At 44.7% G+C, this 18,451-nt stretch overlaps 2 protein-coding genes across 4 annotated transcripts in view; both read left to right on the top strand.

The window, feature by feature from the left end:
• Positions 1-334, top strand: part of LOC311289533 (uncharacterized protein) — a 295,816-nt gene extending 295,482 nt beyond the window's left edge. The window contains exon 13 of the mRNA XM_084407610.1: positions 1-334. This exon is cut by the window's left edge and continues 1,386 nt beyond it. The gene's annotated coding sequence lies outside the window, so the exon portion shown is untranslated.
• A 646-nt stretch (positions 335-980) lies between these two features.
• ttll1 (tubulin tyrosine ligase-like family, member 1) lies at positions 981-18,034 on the top strand. Of its 3 annotated transcripts, XM_084407672.1 has the most exons (11): positions 981-1,116; positions 1,845-1,991; positions 3,180-3,388; positions 3,470-3,650; positions 5,052-5,189; positions 5,254-5,362; positions 10,536-10,679; positions 10,863-10,949; positions 16,157-16,320; positions 16,467-16,639; positions 17,271-18,034. In XM_084407672.1, the coding sequence occupies exons 2-10, from the start codon at positions 1,879-1,881 to the stop codon at positions 16,588-16,590; spliced, it is 1,269 nt and encodes a 422-aa protein (XP_084263798.1). In that variant the 5' UTR covers positions 981-1,116; positions 1,845-1,878; the 3' UTR covers positions 16,591-16,639; positions 17,271-18,034. The 3 variants fall into 3 exon arrangements, with proteins under 3 accessions (XP_084263798.1, XP_084263797.1, XP_084263796.1); XM_084407671.1 differs by having other exon boundaries at positions 1,866-1,991; positions 16,467-18,034; XM_084407670.1 differs by having other exon boundaries at positions 16,467-18,034.
• The last annotated feature ends 417 nt before the right edge of the window (positions 18,035-18,451 follow it).

The following is an 18,451-nucleotide window of genomic DNA, read 5'->3' as shown; positions in this document are numbered from 1 at the left end:
GCTTCTGTTCAGTTCATCACACACACACACACACACACACACACACAAACACACTGTGAGTGAAATGTGTTGTTTTCCTTCATTATTGTTGGTCAAAACACTGTAAAAGTGAATCAACACGCACCAATGCTACAATTTTCTAAATCTCATAATCATTTGTTAACAAACTTCATTACTTCATTTTACTATTTGTAAATGTACATTTCTGAAATCCATAACTTAGACAGTTTCCTCTGATAACAGACTCTAGATTGTAATATGCACTCATGTATTTTCTGTAAAGTTGCTGTGAAACGATGTGTATTGTGAAAAACGCGGTACAAATAAATGTGAATTGAATTAAGAGTTTTATCTTCTAAATCTGTTCTTCTTCCACACACAGTTTCACACATCTTCAATCATAAACCACATTTATAAGGTGTAATTTCAACAATATTGTGTTCGATCTCTGTATCAGAAAATACAACAGTGAGGAAAACAATATTGTGAATAAAAGTCTTATTATTCAAGATTCACCATTAGCTTTTCTTTTTACTTTTTACATTGTTTACTTGTGATGTCATTATTGCAACTAGCCTACTATTAATAATATTTTATGTATTATTATTAGTAATAGTGGCATTGTATGTATTCATTTATTTATTATTATGATTAGATTTCTTTTCTGGTTTTGTATTTTTTTAATAATTTATTTATTTTTTCATATTAACGCATTTTGAGAAACGGTCAGAAATAAAGAGTTAAATTAAAAAACAAACACTAAATTCAAACACTGTATTTCCTTTCAGCGATCAGTAAAATCATAAATATATGTAGGCCTATATACATTTATAACGAATGATTTTCTTTTCTTAACAAGTGCAAATGTTAGGATTAGTAATTTGTACCATAAACTATAAACTGATGGTTGTATCCATAGACAGTATATAAAGGTTGTATCAGGCGTTGCGGAAATGACGCAGTCCAGGCGGAAGTGGAGAGCCGTTGCTATGGGAAGTGGAGAGCCGTTGCTATGGGCCGCTGCTGCTGTTGTGATGCTCCTCTGATGAAGAAAAGCTCATTTCTCCAGCAACATTCAGCATGAACTGATCTCTGCGCGGACTGACAGCTGTGATTGTGAGTTCATCCGCCGTGTTTTATTGATTATATGATCCGTAGTCTGTCAGTTTATGATGAAACGCACGAGCAGCGCCTGTAGTTTATCATCCGTGTTCAATAACAATCTGTTTCAGCACTTCAGAATCTTCCTCTAAACAATCATGAACATCGACTACATTATCAAAGACATTACTGAATGATAATGTGACACACATGATTATGTGTTTTAGTGCCAAACAAAGTGTAATTATAGAAATAATTGTAATAACTTAATAATTTTACAATTACAAATAATAAATTAATAACTTATCAAAGTATTTGTAATATAAGTAACATTTTACAATAAGGTTTCATTAGCGAATAACATTAGTTAACATGAACTAAAAATGAGCAGTTCTTCTACAGCATTTATTAATCTTAGTGCATGTTATGTTTAACATTTACTGATACATTTTAAATCAACAGTTGCATCTGTTAACATTATTTATTCATTATTGGACCTGAGCTGACATGAACCTAACAGTTGTGTTTTTTAGTTACTAAAAGTGATGTTATCTAACGTTAATGGGATCTTATTGTAAAGCAAAGTATTATTTACATTATATTTTTCTTCAGTCGAACACCATTAATAACCTCACAGTGATTGAGCTGATCCTCTCTCATGAGTGTTTTGAGCTGTCGGGGTTCAGTGTCTCTGAGACGGGAGTGACGTGTGTTTCTCAGGAGTGTGTGTGTGTGTTTCTCAGGAGTGTGTGTGTGTTTCTCAGGAGTGTGTGTGTGATGGCTGGGAAGGTGAAGTGGGTGACGGACATCGAGAAATCGGTGCTGATCAATAACTTTGAGAAGAGAGGATGGATCCAGGTGACGGACAGCGACGACTGGAACTTCTACTGGCAAGACCTCGTTTCATTTCATCCGTTCACACTGACACTGCAAACATGAACTACACACTGAAGCACTTGATCAGACCAGTACTAGGGCTGAATCCCAGTTACACACACACTACTGACAGACTGCAGCAGATTTATTAGGCTGCTGACACTTTAAAGTCCCTGTAAAGTCAAAATTAAGTATGTGTTCTGAGTTTGTCACACCACAGAAAAATGTGTTATTAGCCCCCCAGCAAAATCTGAATGATAAAAAAAGCCGCCAAGTAAATAAAATAAACTATCAAAATCTTGAAAAAAATGAGCAGTGGTTTTCTGCTCTCAAACGCTGGGGGCGTGTCCTCTGACTGCGGTGAAACCACGCCCACTCGCGGGAAAGTTGACTCGCGGACACGCACTGCCGATCACGGCACCAGTTGTGGACGCGACGGGAGGATGAAGGTCGAGGCGGGAGATAGTCGGTTCGGCCCCATTCACCAGTAACAGCAGATTACCAGTGAATCCCAGTTGTCTCCGACTAAAGTTTATAAAACTACCCTGTGTAAAATGATCACTACAGAGGCGGGTGTTGGTGGTCATCCTCAGCTCTCCATCAAGGAGGCTCTTCACAAAATGAATCCACCTCTTCTTGATGTGATAATCTTTCAAATAATTAATTCCCATGTTGAAATTACACATTGTGCAAGGTAGAGAACAGTATTTTCTTTATTGTGATGCTTTTTTTGTATTACTAAATAACATGTTTTATATTTAAAATCATTAGTGCCGTGGTGTTTTAATGGTTTTCGTGAGAATCACCCGAGTACACACTAGTATCTAGTCCAGTTCCACCATTCAAATCCAGTTTTGTGTAGAATATCAGTCTGACCAAATAAATCACAGGAATGTGGATATCACTTCCAGTTCAGTTATGACTTTGAGTGCAGTGCTACCTTTCTAACTATTAATGAGCAGTAAATTATGAGTTTATTGAGACAATTCTTGTTGTTATTAGTGAATATGTGTTCCCCATACTAAAGTGTTACAAACATTGCATTGGTTTAGGCTGACGTTACCCATAAGCCCTTGTGCCGCAAAGGTTGCTGTAGTCATTCCAGCACTGGTGAACAGGCTTCATTTACACTTACAGCGACACACACACACACACACACACACACACGTCTCATGTTTGCAGTGATGTGATCTCTTTGGCAGGATGAGCATCCAGACCATCCGCAGCGTGTTCAGCGTGGACACCGGCTACCGGCTGACTGACGACCAGATGGTCAACCACTTCCCCAACCACTACGAGCTGACCAGGAAGGACCTGATGATCAAGAACATCAAGCGCTACCGCAAAGACCTGGAGAAGGAGGCCAGTCCCTTGGCCGAGAAGGACGAGAGCGGGAAATACCTCTACCTGGGTAAAGCGAGCTGCTGCTTTCTTCCTCTCGCCTCCGTCTCTCTCGTATGTGCCGTCGCTCACTCTCTGACTCTGACCTTAGACTTCGTGCCGGTGACGTTCATGCTGCCGGCCGACTACAACCTGTTTGTGGAGGAGTTCCGGAAGAGCCCGTCCAGCACGTGGATCATGAAGCCGTGCGGGAAGGCGCAGGGAAAAGGCATCTTCCTCATCAACAAGCTCTCTCAGATCAAGAAGTGGTCCCGCGACAGCCGCACGTCCACGTAAGATCGTCCTGTAGTGAGACAATAGTGGCAAAAATAAAAATAGCTAAATATCTAAAGAAACAATTATATTTTTTGGATTAGTATTTTAGTTCTTTGGTTTTTTTGATTTGGCATTTTATTATTATAGATTTTTTATTATAGAAATATTATAATTATATAATGATAGTAAAATGTATGGACCTTGTTACACACATTACATACCGAAACATGGTGATGGAAAAAATATGGCAATTGGGAGAAAATTATTTTGTGTCACGTTTTTTTTACTTGCCCTGCCAAAATGTTCACTGGCCCCAACACAGAAAAGTAATAAATAAATTAAACAAAATAAAATAGGCCTAGTTATTGTTTTAGTTGTTTTTGATCCATGTAACCTTAATGAATAAGATTATGACACCAAAAACTACTAGCCTAACTTATCACAAATAGTATATTATGTGCAAAAATGGGTTAACATTGTAACATTATAATCTAAAAACAAAAATAATGATTTTCATTTTTTAAATTCACTAAACTAAAAATTTTAATAAATACAAACAAAATCAAAATTGTATTAGGTCTCCCCCGTTACAATAGTCACTTTACAGTTACTGCTGTCATAAAATACACTTACTTGTAATTGTTTATTGTTCAACAAAAAATATTTTAGCAATATGTATATTTTAGTCCGAATTATTGCGCTCCTATTTTATTACGCTCCGTCTGTTTTTCGCACATGCGCACGGCGGCGGCGCTCATTTACGGAAATCTGCGGAGTTTAGCGGAGATTCACTCCTGACCACAAAATGGAAATATTTGCACGATTTTCTAAACGCATTACACAGCGGTGCAAGTATCTATCTGTCAACACATGTATCTGCCAGAGCATCTGACGGGGCAAGCCGCTTTAAACGAACGGTAAATGTGTAGTTTGTACCAAGGTATGTTGTTATGGAAAGAAGGAGGGGGGAACCAGTGGACATTTAAACACTTAAACACAGAATGTAAAGGCGGAAGCCCCTCATGGACGACTGCCACACACATAAACAATCATAACACGTTACACATAACATATCCGTTTAAGCTCAGGGAGACATGTAAGAGTATTCGCGTGCCGTGAGACGCGGCGCTCTGGGTGCGAGTACCAAACTGAGAGACGCGGGTACTTGCGCGCCTTCGTGTGCTTGAATATTTAAATAGGCGAGGCTTAAAAACACGCAAATGATCAACTTCTGTGAAGATGCAGCACTGGCCCGGGCCATCGGACAGTCCTTATGTGGAGCCTTGATATCGGTTATTGGCTTTCAAATATAAAGGTATCAGCCAAATGTTCTTATCGGTGCATCCCTAATAGTAAATATACCACAGTAAAAGTGCCATCAGCTTCTTGCTTCTGTCTGATATGCTGGCGTTTGACAGGTTCGTGGCGGCGAACAGCGGGAAGGAGGCCTACGTCATCTCTCTGTACATCGACAACCCTCTGCTGATCGGCGGGAAGAAGTTCGACCTGCGTCTGTACGTGCTGGTGACCAGCTACAGGCCGTTGAAGTGCTACATGTGAGTATGTGACCGCCGCACGCCACTGCACCACTCGATCCGCACTGAACGCTTTGTGTTTCAGGTACAAACTGGGCTTCTGCCGCTTCTGCACGGTCAAATACACGCCCAGCACCAGTGAGCTGGACAACATGTTCGTGCACCTCACCAACGTGGCCATCCAGAAGCACGGCGTAAGTCTCTCACACCCGCAGCTAGTGTCTGTGTACTTACAACAGTCTGAACGCTGCACAATCTTTCTCCATGTTTGAATCAGCTGCTGGTTCCCTCTTGTAGTCAATGCTGAATAAGTGGCTGACACAATGGTCTTACAGAGCCCGGTGTCTGAAGCATGTGTGAAATCAAGGCAAATTATATTAGCCGATGGCAGTCCAATTATGTCACATGGAGCACCAGTGCCTGCATTACATGCCAACAGCTTTGTTGTCTTCAGGACGCCGCTTTGTGTGAATGTGCATGTAAGATCAGAGTCTGTTAAAGCATTTTCGGCTCTCGAGGGAGTTTGATGGACTGGAAGTGTTCTTGCTCGATTCTCTTGAAGGAAGGAGAATCAAGCGTTTGCATGAAGTGAGTTCAGCTCTCGAGAGAGCAAATTGCATTCATTTTGATGCATTCACTGTGGGAAGCTCTGCCCTTGCTTGACTCTCTCTTGAGGGATGAGAGTCGAGCGTCTGCTCCTCACGAATCGGGTCCCACGGCTAGCAAGGAGGGAGTAGAGCGAGCTTGTTCAGCTCTAATGGAGCCGAATGTACACACTGTGTGATTGGTGGTGAGGTAGCTCTGCTCTCACTTTGCTCTTTCCTCGCTGTCCAGCCCCGCGTCTTCTGAAGCAGTTTGGTGGCTTCGATCGTGAGGTAGAAGCAGATGATGAAAAAAAAGTTAATCTGCCTCCTCTGCTTTATCACATTGTGGCTCATGGCATATGCACTGGCTCTGCACACCATGGTACTCTACTAGAGAATAGACTAATGTTAAGTGAAAGCATAAAAACGGGTTCCATCAGTTCCTCCTCCAGTGTATTCAGCTGGGAGATTTTCATGTAAACATAGTATGTTTACTATGTTGGCATGCTTCCTAGACGTTCATGAGGAATGGGTAAGTTGATAGGATGTAATGGACTTTGTTGCTACAGGCATCCCACTTATCATCTGTGGCTCCCTCCAGAAGTGGAGGTGATAATGCAGTATAACACACTTCCTCAGTGCACGTGTGGCGAAAATGGCGTCTGCCTGCCAGATATCCTTGTAAATATCCACCTCAATCTTTCTCATTGTTTAGAGCTTGACAGATGAAAGCTCAGGTGGAAGTGGCCCACTCTCATCTGTTGCACTCCTAAATCTATCACATAGGGTATGAGTTATGCTCCTTAGGAAGCATGACCAATAAATCTGATGCCTTCCCCAGTTCATCGACTGAGAGTTGAAGTAGGGCTGAGCTCCATGGCAGGGGCTGAGTATGAGTAGAGCTTGACAGCTGAGACTGAGTATGGATATTTTTCCAATCTCTCACTTGTCTTCCTTCCCCAAGTTGTGATATTGTTTATTGAAGCAAGATTATGCTCCTTGTGAATCGGTTGATCCCCATCCCTGGACTACTCGATCGACGAGCGGGGCTTTGACAGGGTGGAGTGGTTGAGTCACGGTTAGCGACCCATTATCTGTTGCCTGTCCAGCTCGTTAGTCTGGATATTTTTGGAATTTTCCCTAGTCTGCTCCCTTTGATACACTGCTCCCTTAAGGCCCTTTCACACCAGATGCGTAACGAAAAAGCGAAACGAAAAAGCGAATAGTTTGTGTGCGAATAGTTCGCGTCAAAACCATTCACATCAGCTGCGACGCGAATTTGCGACGTCTGTGACGTTCAGAGCTTCAACATTCAAAAACTTTAGCGCCGACAGCTGAGAAAACATGGACACTTCATCATCATCATCCAGTGAAGACAAGCTTTTCATTTTCTTTAAAAGACAGAGGCAGAAGACAGGCTTGTGCTCAGGTCTATGTCTATGTCTGCTCTTAGGGGCTCTATGGGTTCTCCTGTAACTGTGGCTCGGACTGGACCAATGAAGGAGTTCAGGTTCCAGAAACAGTTGAGCATGGAGGCTTTGGGACTTTTTTTTTTTTTTGCTCTTATAACACTCAGCTTTCTAGGGAGGTGTCAGAGCATGCGCCCTTGTTTGTTGCTGATGCATTCAGGTTATGCTGGGTCCCTTCAGTGCTTTGATTGTTGCAAGATTGTGTTTGGCGACCTTCACAGCGCACAGGCAGGCATTGATCAGCATGGCGTGGTGGGTATTAACATCCCCATAGCATCAGCAACTGACACAGCATTGAGTTCCCTACGAAAAGGTAAGGTCCTGGGTTACGTATGTAACATCAGTTCCTTGAGAAGGGAATGAGACGTTGCGTTGCCATGCTTCGGGCATGCCTTCTGATCTTCCTTCAGACAATTCAGATCTGATGATATGTAAGGCAAGCACCCTTTATATACATACAGCGCTCCATTGATTTCATTGGACTGCTGTCGGCCAGTAATGGTGCTTTTCCACTACACAGTACCAGCTCGCCATGGCTCGGCTCGACTCGGCTTTGTTTGGTTTTCCACTGTGTAAAAGTTGTACCTGTACCTGCTTCCAGGTACTTTTTTTCGTACCACCTCCGGCGAGGTTCTGAGCGAGCTGAGGCGATACTAAAAATTGACGTGAAAACACGGCAGACTGCTGATTGGTCAGAGAGAATCGTCACTATTCACTGCGTCATCATTGCACGCGCCAGACGGAGTATCCTGAATAAAAAACAGCAAAAACAAAAACTTCCAAAAACAGCATACACTCGATTTCCTCCATTGTCCTGTGTGTGTGGGTAGCGGGTGTGTCTCGCGTAGAAGATTAACGGCAGTTTCCTGTGGCGTCGCTATGACGACCAGGTACTATTGTGGAGGTACTATCTGCAATGGAAAACGGAGCGAAAAGCGAGCCGAGCCGAGACGAGTCGAGTCGAGTCGAGTCGAGCTGGTACTGGTAATGGAAAAGCGCCATAAGATTGTCTTAGTTTCACACATGCTTCAGACACCAGGTTCTGCAGGACAAAAAATGTTTCTTGTCTTCTCACATTCAGTTATGAATTAATTAAATCGTGTTGCCTAAATGATAGCATATTTTCTTTTCAAAATGATGATAAAGTTGAGTAGTTTGCATCACTGGATATCACTGTCGTTTGTCTAACATTTCTGTTATAAAACAGTTGTTAAATGTTTAGCTACTTGCATCACCTAGCTTTCTTCCACCGTTAAAACTAAAGCATCGCGTTGGAATTCGCCCTTGTCTTCTGTGAACAGTAAGGCCCACCTTCTTTGATTTGATTGTTCATCTCAATCATTTTGACAATGACGAGTGCTGTTAAGGCGTAGGCCTGTCGCGATAGTTAATAAATCAATTAATCGCACGATAAAAAAAATGAGCTCGATCATTTTTCTGGCCGCGATAATTCCATTTGCATGCTTGGTTGTTTTCCTCGTCTCTCTCTCTCTCTCTCTCTCTCTCTCTCTCTCTCTCTCTCTCTCTCTCTACCAAAGAGACTGGATGACCACTCTCGGTTCCTTCGCGTATATGAGGAGTGAACTCTTGTCAGTTGCATGGTCTTTGTGTGGGGAGGCGGCACGCGGCGCTTGTCAGTCACATGGTCTTTGTATGGGAAAGCGCCGGCGGGACTGCTTGCGGCAACTGCCGGGAGAGAGAGAAGACGCTAGTTGTGAGTTGGAGGGAAAAAAAAGAAAAAGATGGAATTGGTTTCAAAGCCAAACGCGACATCGAGCCCGATCTCATGAAAATGCGTATCTATACCACGAATGTTATTTCTCGTGCCATTTATACGCCAAAAATAGTTTTTTGCGTGTAATACGCACGCACTCCTCACCCCTAATCCTAACCAAGTATTTTCAGTGCGTAGCATATACACGCAATAAAGTGCGTCTCCGTCTTCCCGACAGTAAATTACACAATCCCTCGGGCGTTAAGTCGACAAAGTAACAGGAGGACAGTGCAAAATTGTGCGATATGGCTTGTTGAGGCTTTTTTTGTTGTTGTTTACAAAGGTCCTAACTGGCAGTTTTGCCTGTTATGGAATGTATCACTATTTATGCCTAATGTCTAAAGCCTTTTTGTTTACATCCATTTTATTTATTAACAGACATTTATTTTGTTAACAGACACTGAGAGTCCATTGCTTTTATTGTTTTTGGTTGTTTTGTTCATTTTTTGTGGATATTTAAAATGTTTTCCGTTTTCAATGTTTAATATTCTTTAGAAATAAAAGTTTATAGATCTTTGAAAAGGTGTACCTGCATTATTATGCCATTATCATTATATTAGATGAAAATGGTCTCAGAACGACAATATTATCGTGTATCGCAATAATTTCTTGGACAATTTATCGTCCAGCAAAATTTGCTATCGTGACAGGCCTATTAAGGCGCTGACACACTAAACTGATGGTCGGTCGTCAGGCTGTCGTCGAGTGTCAGCCGGCCAAGTTTTTACGGTGTGACACTTGTCGGACGTCGCCTGGGTCGGTGAGAGAGAAAACAAGTCAGTGTACAAGAATAAAAACGAAAGTAATGAAAATGAGCAAAGTGAAGATGGTTTAGACAGAAGCCTGTTATAATTTTACATCATCTTACCTGAGCATTCGAATGCACGAATATTTTCACGAGAACATGAGCTGAATGTAATGAAGTGATCAGTGTGATTGATAATCAAACTGGTAAGCAAGCACTGCTTTGTTTACGACCAATCGTGGCCATCCCGCCAAGTGAGCGCAGAGCACCCGAAAGGCTTTTGAAGTTTTCCCCATAGCGTCTAGCAAAGACGCAATACTTATCTCGGTTACTTACGTGAGCTCGGTTCCCTGAGATAATGGGAATGTTTAATTTCAAAGAGACAAGATAGTCTTTACATGACCTGACTCTCATGTAATTTTTCCGCATTTTGTTATGTAACAGCCTTGTTCCAAAATGGATTAAATTCATTATTTTCTACAATCTAAAATCTACAAACAATACCCCATAAAGACAACGTGAAATCTTCGCAAATTTATTACAAAGAAAAAATGACAAAATTACATGTACATGAGGGTTCATAGCCTTTGCCATGACACTCAGAATTGAGCTCAGGGTTATCCTGTTTCCACTGATCATCCTTGAGATGTTTCTACTTGATTGGAGTCCGCCTGTGGTAAACTCAGTTGATTGGTTTTATACACACCTCATGGCTGATTCAGACATCTTCTTACAGATTATTTCAGGCAGCTGTGCAGCTCATATATACTGTATATAGTGTGTGTTTGACCGCAGGACGACTACAATCACGTTCACGGCGGGAAGTGGACGGTCGGAAACCTGCGCCTCTATCTGGAGAGCACTAGAGGACGGGACGTCACCAACCACCTGTTTGACCAGATCCACTGGATCATCGTCCAGTCGCTCAAAGCCGTGGCTGTAAGTCAAGCTAGAATATGCTAATGCCTCTGCAGAAACATCCTCAGATCACCGCATCTGTCAGGCATGATGATGTAGGACCGCCCTGACTGGATCGTTCTGATGCACAAGTGTTGAGCTGGAGGACTAAGATGTGTCATTCACAATGATAATAATAATAATGTGTTTCTGTTCTGGCTGCAGCCCGTCATGAACAACGACAAGCACTGCTTCGAGTGTTACGGTTATGACATCATCATCGACGACCGGCTCAAGCCGTGGCTGATCGAGGTCAGATATCATCATCGCTTTCAACATTTGTATACATTTTTTATATTTCTATTTAGCTTTACTAAATTGTAGCATTTAAAGGATTAGTTCACCCCAAAATGAAAATTTCCTAATAATTTACTCACCCCAATGCCATCCAAGATATCCATGTCTTTCTTTCCTCAGTGGGAGAGAAATTAGGTTTTTTGAGGAAAACATTTCTGGATTTTTCGTCTAACAATGGACTTCATTGGTTACCATCGTTTTTAGGTCCAAATCAATGCAGTTTCAAACGTCTTTGAAGTGTTTAAACGGGCTGTACGTGATCACAGCGGAAGAAGAGGTTGTTATCTAGCGAAACGTTAGGTCATTTTCAAAAAAAAAAAATGATTTATAGACTTTTTACCTTCAATAGTTCGGATTGAGCTGATCAACAAACGGACAGGGAACTACGTCATCACGTTGAAAGGTCACGCCGGCTACCCACTTACTCATCATCTACTTCGATGGTGGGCACCCCTTCCTGGGTGACTCGAAACAGACGAATAATTGATCAGACTTAAGCCACAGGGCAGCTCTGTGAACGTAAGCGCCTAGGGCCCTAACAGGCCTCCTGTGCTGCGTTCCAGTCCACTTTTAGACACGCACTTGCAAACTTCCCTAAGCACTTCCCCTTGGGGGAATCCCTGCCGCCATTTTGAAGTGCGTTCCACTTCGTGAAGTGGACGAGGGAAGTTTATATGGACAGACCCTCGTTCCCTCGATTTTGATCGAGGGAGCGAGTCTGCTTCAAATGTACACTTCAGGCACCTATATGTCCCACAATGCAGTACGATTGTGACGTCACCACATATCTCATCTAATCACCACCACAACAGACAACTCTATGATATATTAATTATATATATTTTTTGTTTAAAACAACCCAAACACACATAAACATTTGGATGCTGCATTAAACAAATTCTTAAAGGAGTCATAATGTTGTTTTAACTTTGGTACCCAATGCTCTATTATAGTCTTTCAGGCACTTCTAAAAAAGAAAAGTGAAAAAAAAATCAACACAGAGCCCCTCAGACCCTTATTTCTAAAGGCATTATTGTCTCGCGAGATCTGATGCGATGTTTTGGCTGTCGTGGACGGTCATTATAATAATGCAAATGAGGGGCGCGTTGATTGGTTGCAGGAAGGAGGGGGGTTGACACCGCAGGTAACTTCAGCATCATTACAAACTGACATGGCGCAAGTTGTCAGAACCCGACCCGGCCGCGACATATGGGATTCAACCGTACATGTCGGACTCTGAACCAGAGCTAGAAAGTGAAGATGTAGAGTTGTTGGATGCACGTCTACATCAAGATGTCTCTGAATGGTAAAGACAATCATTTTGACTGAGACATACATTAACATCAGTTCGAGCAAAAACGTGTGTTGCTATTTTCTCCCACATAAATTTACCTTTTATTTAATGTAGATTACATTAACGGAGATGTAGTTTTTTTTTTTTTATCAGCTTACAGTGGTTTTGAGATTTTTACTATCATGTGGTGTTTTTGCCTTGTTTCACGTTGTGGTTATTTAGACATTCAATATGTTTCTTCTTTAGACATGCAACATGATGTTATACTTGCATTTAAACAGTTTTAGCCACTGAGCATGGACTCCTGTACCGTCACTACTGTAGCTGCTAGTGTAAAACAAAGTGGAAAGATGTGGCTAGCATTCGTAGAGTCCATTCCCCGTGTTTACCTCGAAGGTAACGTTACATACAATAGCCGCATTAGCTGTTAGCTGCTATTTGTTAACCACAGTAGAGCAATAAAAACACAGTCTTACCTTTTCAATTTCTGGCAAGTCCCTGATGGTTGGGATGGGACCTTTTCCCAAACGGAGCTTCGAGGCCAAGTTCGCCTGATATTGCCCCAAATTTGTAAATGATTCCGGTGTAAAATGTTTAGCACACACACCTAACGATACGCCACTTGAAAGAGTTGTTGGGACAGCGTCATTAAAAATGAATTTCCTCCACTGTTCCCTGATAGTTTCGTCCGTTTTTGGTAGATAAAACACATTTGCATGTTGTTTGTGGCAGTCACCCACAGAGCATCTCAAGTGTAGGCTACACTCGGTTTCTCCATCTTTCTCGAGTCGACTAAACTGAATCTGAGGGGGAGAGGGGCGGGCTTCCCGCGGCATAGGTTTGCGGTGTCCATATTTGGTATATCCTCCCCCGTCTTGACGTCAAGAGGGGGAAGAAATCAAAATCTCGTTTTTTCGTGCGCGTGCACGTGGCCTATTTTACAAACCCTGAGGTAAACAAACGCTTCACTTTTAAATATCGGCTTCCCGGCCAGTGTACAATCATTATGCAATCATAACATACATTGATTCTCGTGGAAAAGTGAAATTTCTACATTATGACTCCTTTAAAGGAAAAAAAAATCAACTCCACAGCTGATTCCAAGTGATCAAGGGCTTAGGACGTTCCAGTTCAGCCCATTGCAGTTTCCGCCAGTAGTGGGCACTCACAATGACGTACATCCGAGTGAACGAGACGGAGGGAAGTTTGCGAGTGAAGGGCATGACAGTTTTGGACTGGAACGCAGCACTGGTCTGGGGTTAGAAAAGATGGAGGACAAAAAGCCTGCAGCGCAATAGGCCCCGCCAAATTGGTGGGGACCTTAGGAACATAACTCAGCCAAGGGTGAAGAAAAGCTTTAACCATGCGAACTCCAGGAAGGACAGAGCTACCGATAGGGCCTGTAAGTCTCCGATTCTTTTAAGAGACGAGATAGCAAGAAGGAAGATAGTCTTTAGAGTGAGTAACTTTTCTGGAACCTTTTCAATAGGCTCAAAGGGAGCCGCCGTAAGGCCTTCCAACACAATAGCCAAATCCCATGTAGGGTGGTCTAGTGTGCTGTGCAGGTCCCAGTCTCAAAGTGCCACAAAGGAAACGCATAACCAAAGGATCTCTTCCCAAAGATAAACCACCCAAAGGAGTGTGGAAAGCAGCTATAGCCGCTACATAAACCTTCAAGGTGCAGGAGGATAGACCTGCAGGAATTCAAGAACTGTACCAACAGGGCAGTTACATGTGTCTGGCTGGTGCTCTCTGCACTATAAAGTGACCCAATTATATTGGACCCAAGGTCCAAGATCCATACTCAGGCGAGCCAGTAAGGGGCTACTAGCAACAGACGGGCCCCTTCCCGACAAACCCTCTCCTCGGCCACGTCTGTACCATAGCACCCAGTCCAAAACGTGTGAGGGAGAACCACAGAGCAGAGTGTGTTGTCTCTAAAGATGCAAACAGATCCACTTCCACTTGACCGAATTTTTCCCACAGGCGCTGCACCACCTCGGGGTGGAGTCTCCGTTCCCAGGGCCTTGGCCCCTGCCTTGACAGCACGTCTGCTCCCTGGTTCTGTTCCCAGGGATATAAACTTCCCCTTGGAGAAAGCCGTTTCCCCTGGGCCCACAGGAGGATCTGGTGAGCCAGTGTGTATAGGCTCAGACCCCGCTGAGCTCCTAGCCCGCCCCTACTGTCGATGATGCACTAGAGCCGCTGAGCTCCTGGCCCCGCCCCTACTGTCGATGACGCACTAGAGCCGCTGAGCTCCTGGCCCCGCCCCTACTGTCGATGACGCACTGGAGCCGCTGAGCTCCTGACCCCGCCCCTACTGTCGATGACGCACTAGAGCCGCTGAGCTCCTGACCCCGCCCCTACTGTCGATGACGCACTGGAGCCGCTGAGCTCCTGACCCCGCCCCTACTGTCGATGACGCACTGGAGCCGCTGAGCTCCTGACCCCGCCCCTACTGTCGATGACGCACTAGAGCCGCTGAGCTCCTGACCCCGCCCCTACTGTCGATGACGCACTGGAGCCGCTGAGCTCCTGACCCCGCCCCTACTGTCGATGACGCACTAGAGCCGCTGAGCTCCTGGCCCCGCCCCTACTGTCGATGACGCACTGGAGCCGCTGAGCTCCTGACCCCGCCCCTACTGTCGATGACGCACTAGAGCCGCTGAGCTCCTGACCCCGCCCCTACTGTCGATGACTCACTAGAGCCGCTGAGCTCCTGACCCCGCCCCTACTGTCGATGACGCACTGGAGCCGCTGAGCTCCTGGCCCCGCACCTACTGTCGATGACGCACTGGAGCCGCTGAGCTCCTGACCCCGCCTCTACTGTCGATGACGCACTGGAGCCGCTGAGCTCCTGGCCCCGCCCCTACTGTCGATGACGCACTGGAGCCGCTGAGCTCCTGGCCCCGCACCTACTGTCGATGACGCACTGGAGCCGCTGAGCTCCTGGCCCCGCCCCTACTGTCGATGACGCACTGGAGCCGCTGAGCTCCTGGCCCCGCCCCTGCTGTCGATGACGCACTGGAGCCGCTGAGCTCCTGGCCCCGCCCCTACTGTCGATGACGCACTGGAGCCGCTGAGCTCCTGGCCCCGCCCCTACTGTCGATGACGCACTGGAGCCGCTGAGCTCCTGACCCCGCCCCTACTGTCGATGACGCACTGGAGCCGATGAGCTCCTGGCCCGCCCCTACTGTCGATGACGCACTGGAGCCGCTGAGCTCCTGGCCCCGCACCTACTGTCGATGACGCACTGGAGCCGCTGAGCTCCTGGCCCCGCCCCTACTGTCGATGACGCACTGGAGCCGCTGAGCTCCTGGCCCCGCCCCTACTGTCGATGACGCACTGGAGCCGATGAGCTTCTGGCCCCGCCCCTACTGTCGATGACGCACTGGAGCCGCTGAGTGATCATTTTACACAGGATAGTTTTATAAACTTTCATCAGAGACAACTGGGATTCTCTGATAATCCGCTGTTACTGGTGAGTGGGGCCGAACCGACTATCTCCCGCCTTGGCCTTCATCCTACCCGTCGCGCCGACAACTGGTGCCCTGTTCGCAGACCGTGCCCGCGAGTCAACTTTCCCGTGAGTGGGCGTGGTTTCAGCACAGCCAGCGGACACGCCCCCAGCGTTTGAGAGCAGAGAGCACTCCTCATTTTTTCAAGATGATAGCTTACTTGGCGGCTTTTTTTATCATTCAAATTTGTCTGTACACATATAATAACACATTTTTCTGTCGTGTGACAAACTCAGAACACATACTTAATTTTGACATTACAGGGACTTTAAACTTTATTTCAGTGACCGTAACTAACTGTTAATGTGTGTGTGTGTGTGTGTGTGTGTCTCTCTCTCTCTCTCTCTCAGGTGAATGCGTCCCCGTCGCTCACCTCCAGCACGGCCAACGACCGCATCCTGAAGTACAACCTGATCAACGACACGCTGAACATCGTGACGCCCAACGGCGAGATCCCGGACTGCCGCTGGAACCGCTGTCTGCCCAAAGAGGCTCTGGGACACTATCAAGTGCTGTGAGTCTCTCTCTCTCTCTCTCTCTCTCTCTCTCTCTCTCTCTCTATCAAGTGCTGTGAGTCCAGGAGCCTCTGCATGTGGTGTGGTCCCGTGAGGAGCGGCTCCTTTATCAGTCTCTCTCTCTCTATCTCTCTCTCTCTCTCAGATATGATGAGGAGCAGGCCCTGAGCGAGAGCGCTGACCTCAGGAGCCGGTCGGGTCAGTCGCTGGGGTCAAAGGGCAGCAGGTCTGGCAGCGTGAGGCCACCGTTCCCCGCCACCTGGAAGTGAGACTGTCCACATGAGGCCTTTGCTGGAGACACTGCAGGAAACTCTGTGTGTGAGTGTGTGTGTGTGTGTGTGTGTGTGAGTGATTGATCACGAGAATGAGTGTGAGTGTGTGTGTTATATATCTAAGCTCACTCCTGTACCGGTTGCAGATGGATCTTAGCAATATTAAACACGTGAAGTGTGAGTGTGAGTGTGAGTCTGAGTGTGTGTGTGTGAGTGTATGAGTATGAGTGAGTGAGGTTGAGTGTGTGCAAGAGTGTGAGAGTATGTGTGTGAGTATGAGAGTGAGAGTCTGAGTGAGTGAGGTTGAGTGTGTGTGTGTGTGTATGAATATGACAAACACACACTAGTTGTTCAGTGTGATCACGTGACCTTCGCCTAAGGACTGACGCCTGTGTTCAGAGAGTGAGTGTGTGTGTGAGAGTGTATGAGTGTGTATGAGTGAGTGAGTGGTGACTCTGCAGAGGAGCCTGAGATCACAGACACACTGACGTTCAGCAGGACGACGCTTGATCTTCTGAAGGAAATGAAGACTTCTATCAGCAACGACACGTTAAAGTGACCGTACAGACATCAATGATGTCATAAAGATGGATGAATGAGGTCTAATAGATGTATGGCGTTCACTTCATCCTCATCCTCATCCTCATCCTCAAGGACTGATTATATCCTGATTTCAGAACAAGTGTTGAGTCCTTCCTTCAGACCCGCTCCAGTGGAGACGCTCCTCACCACTGCGAACCACACAAGCAACACAAGAGGGCGCTTCAACAATCCACTATTGCACTGAGCCGTCCGGTCCCTTCACACGAGCAGCATTAGATGAGCTCTGTCTCTGACCCTGCTGTAACACGGGCCGCTCTCCTGACGAGACGGCTTCTCCAACACTGTTCGGGAAAACCCAGTCACACTAGAACACTAGAACACGGGCTCTCATTTAATCATCTGACACAAACTCACACACTCTCCAACACTGACTTTAGGATATATCTCTGGATAAGACATCGTCTCCATGCGAGTGTGAAACTGGTCCTGATCCCCCGGCGGATGTACAGCGTCTGTCTGCTGCTATTGGTCAATTACACTACACATGCTAATGCTAATTTAACCTGGATGATCAGCATGTATGCTAATCCCATCTGATAAACTAGAACAGTTCTAACAGATGCTTCTGGACTCCAGATTGGCTCTGACCTGTTGATCTGTGTATTTATGTCATTTATTACTTTTATCTGTGCCGGTTTACATGTTTTGCATTTTAATCTATATTGTGCATTTTAATATTTTTATTTATTTATTTAATTATTTAATTCTATTGATGTAATATATATATATATAAGTTGGGTTAAGGGGTAAAAACCAAAATGTCACTGTTAAAAGAAAATTGACTGATGTTGTTCATGTTCAAAAAAAGCTGCAAAGCTACAATAAATGTTACAAAAGATTTTTGTTTCAAATTAATGCTGTTATTTTGAGCTAAACAATTAAATGTGTGATGGTTTCCACAGACATATTAACTGTTTTCAACATTGATAATAATCATAAGTGTTTGTTGATCCTCAAATCATCATATTAGAGTGATTTCTGAAGGATCATGTGACACTGAAGACTGGAGTAATGATGCTGAACATTCAGCTTTGATCACAGGAGTAAATTACTATAGATTCACATTAGAATAATATTTCACTTTACTGTATTTCTGATCAAATAAATGCAGCTTTGGTGAGCAGAAGAGACACTTTTGAACAGTAGTGTAGAAATGTATATATATATAGAGAGAGAGAGATGATAATGACTGTCACACAGTGTGTAGTGAGTAGTACAGGGACACCGGGGCTAGTTGTCACAGGCTCTGTATCAG

This window comes from Rutilus rutilus, assembly GCF_951802725.1.
Source record: "Rutilus rutilus genome assembly, chromosome: 4".
NCBI lineage: Eukaryota > Metazoa > Chordata > Actinopteri > Cypriniformes > Leuciscidae > Rutilus > Rutilus rutilus.
Note: the sequence above shows the minus strand (reverse complement) of the source record. Positions and strands in the feature narration are given on the sequence as shown.

Excerpts from the sequence above, each read along its gene's own strand:
- ttll1 (XM_084407671.1), top strand. The coding sequence starts at position 1,879 with ATGGCTGGGAAGGTGAAGTGGGTGACGGACATCGAGAAATCGGTGCTG. Across the intron at positions 5,190-5,253 it reads AGGCCGTTGAAGTGCTACAT|GTACAAACTGGGCTTCTGCC; the intron begins GTGAGTATGTGA and ends TTTGTGTTTCAG. Across the intron at positions 10,950-16,156 it reads TCAAGCCGTGGCTGATCGAG|GTGAATGCGTCCCCGTCGCT; the intron begins GTCAGATATCAT and ends TCTCTCTCTCAG.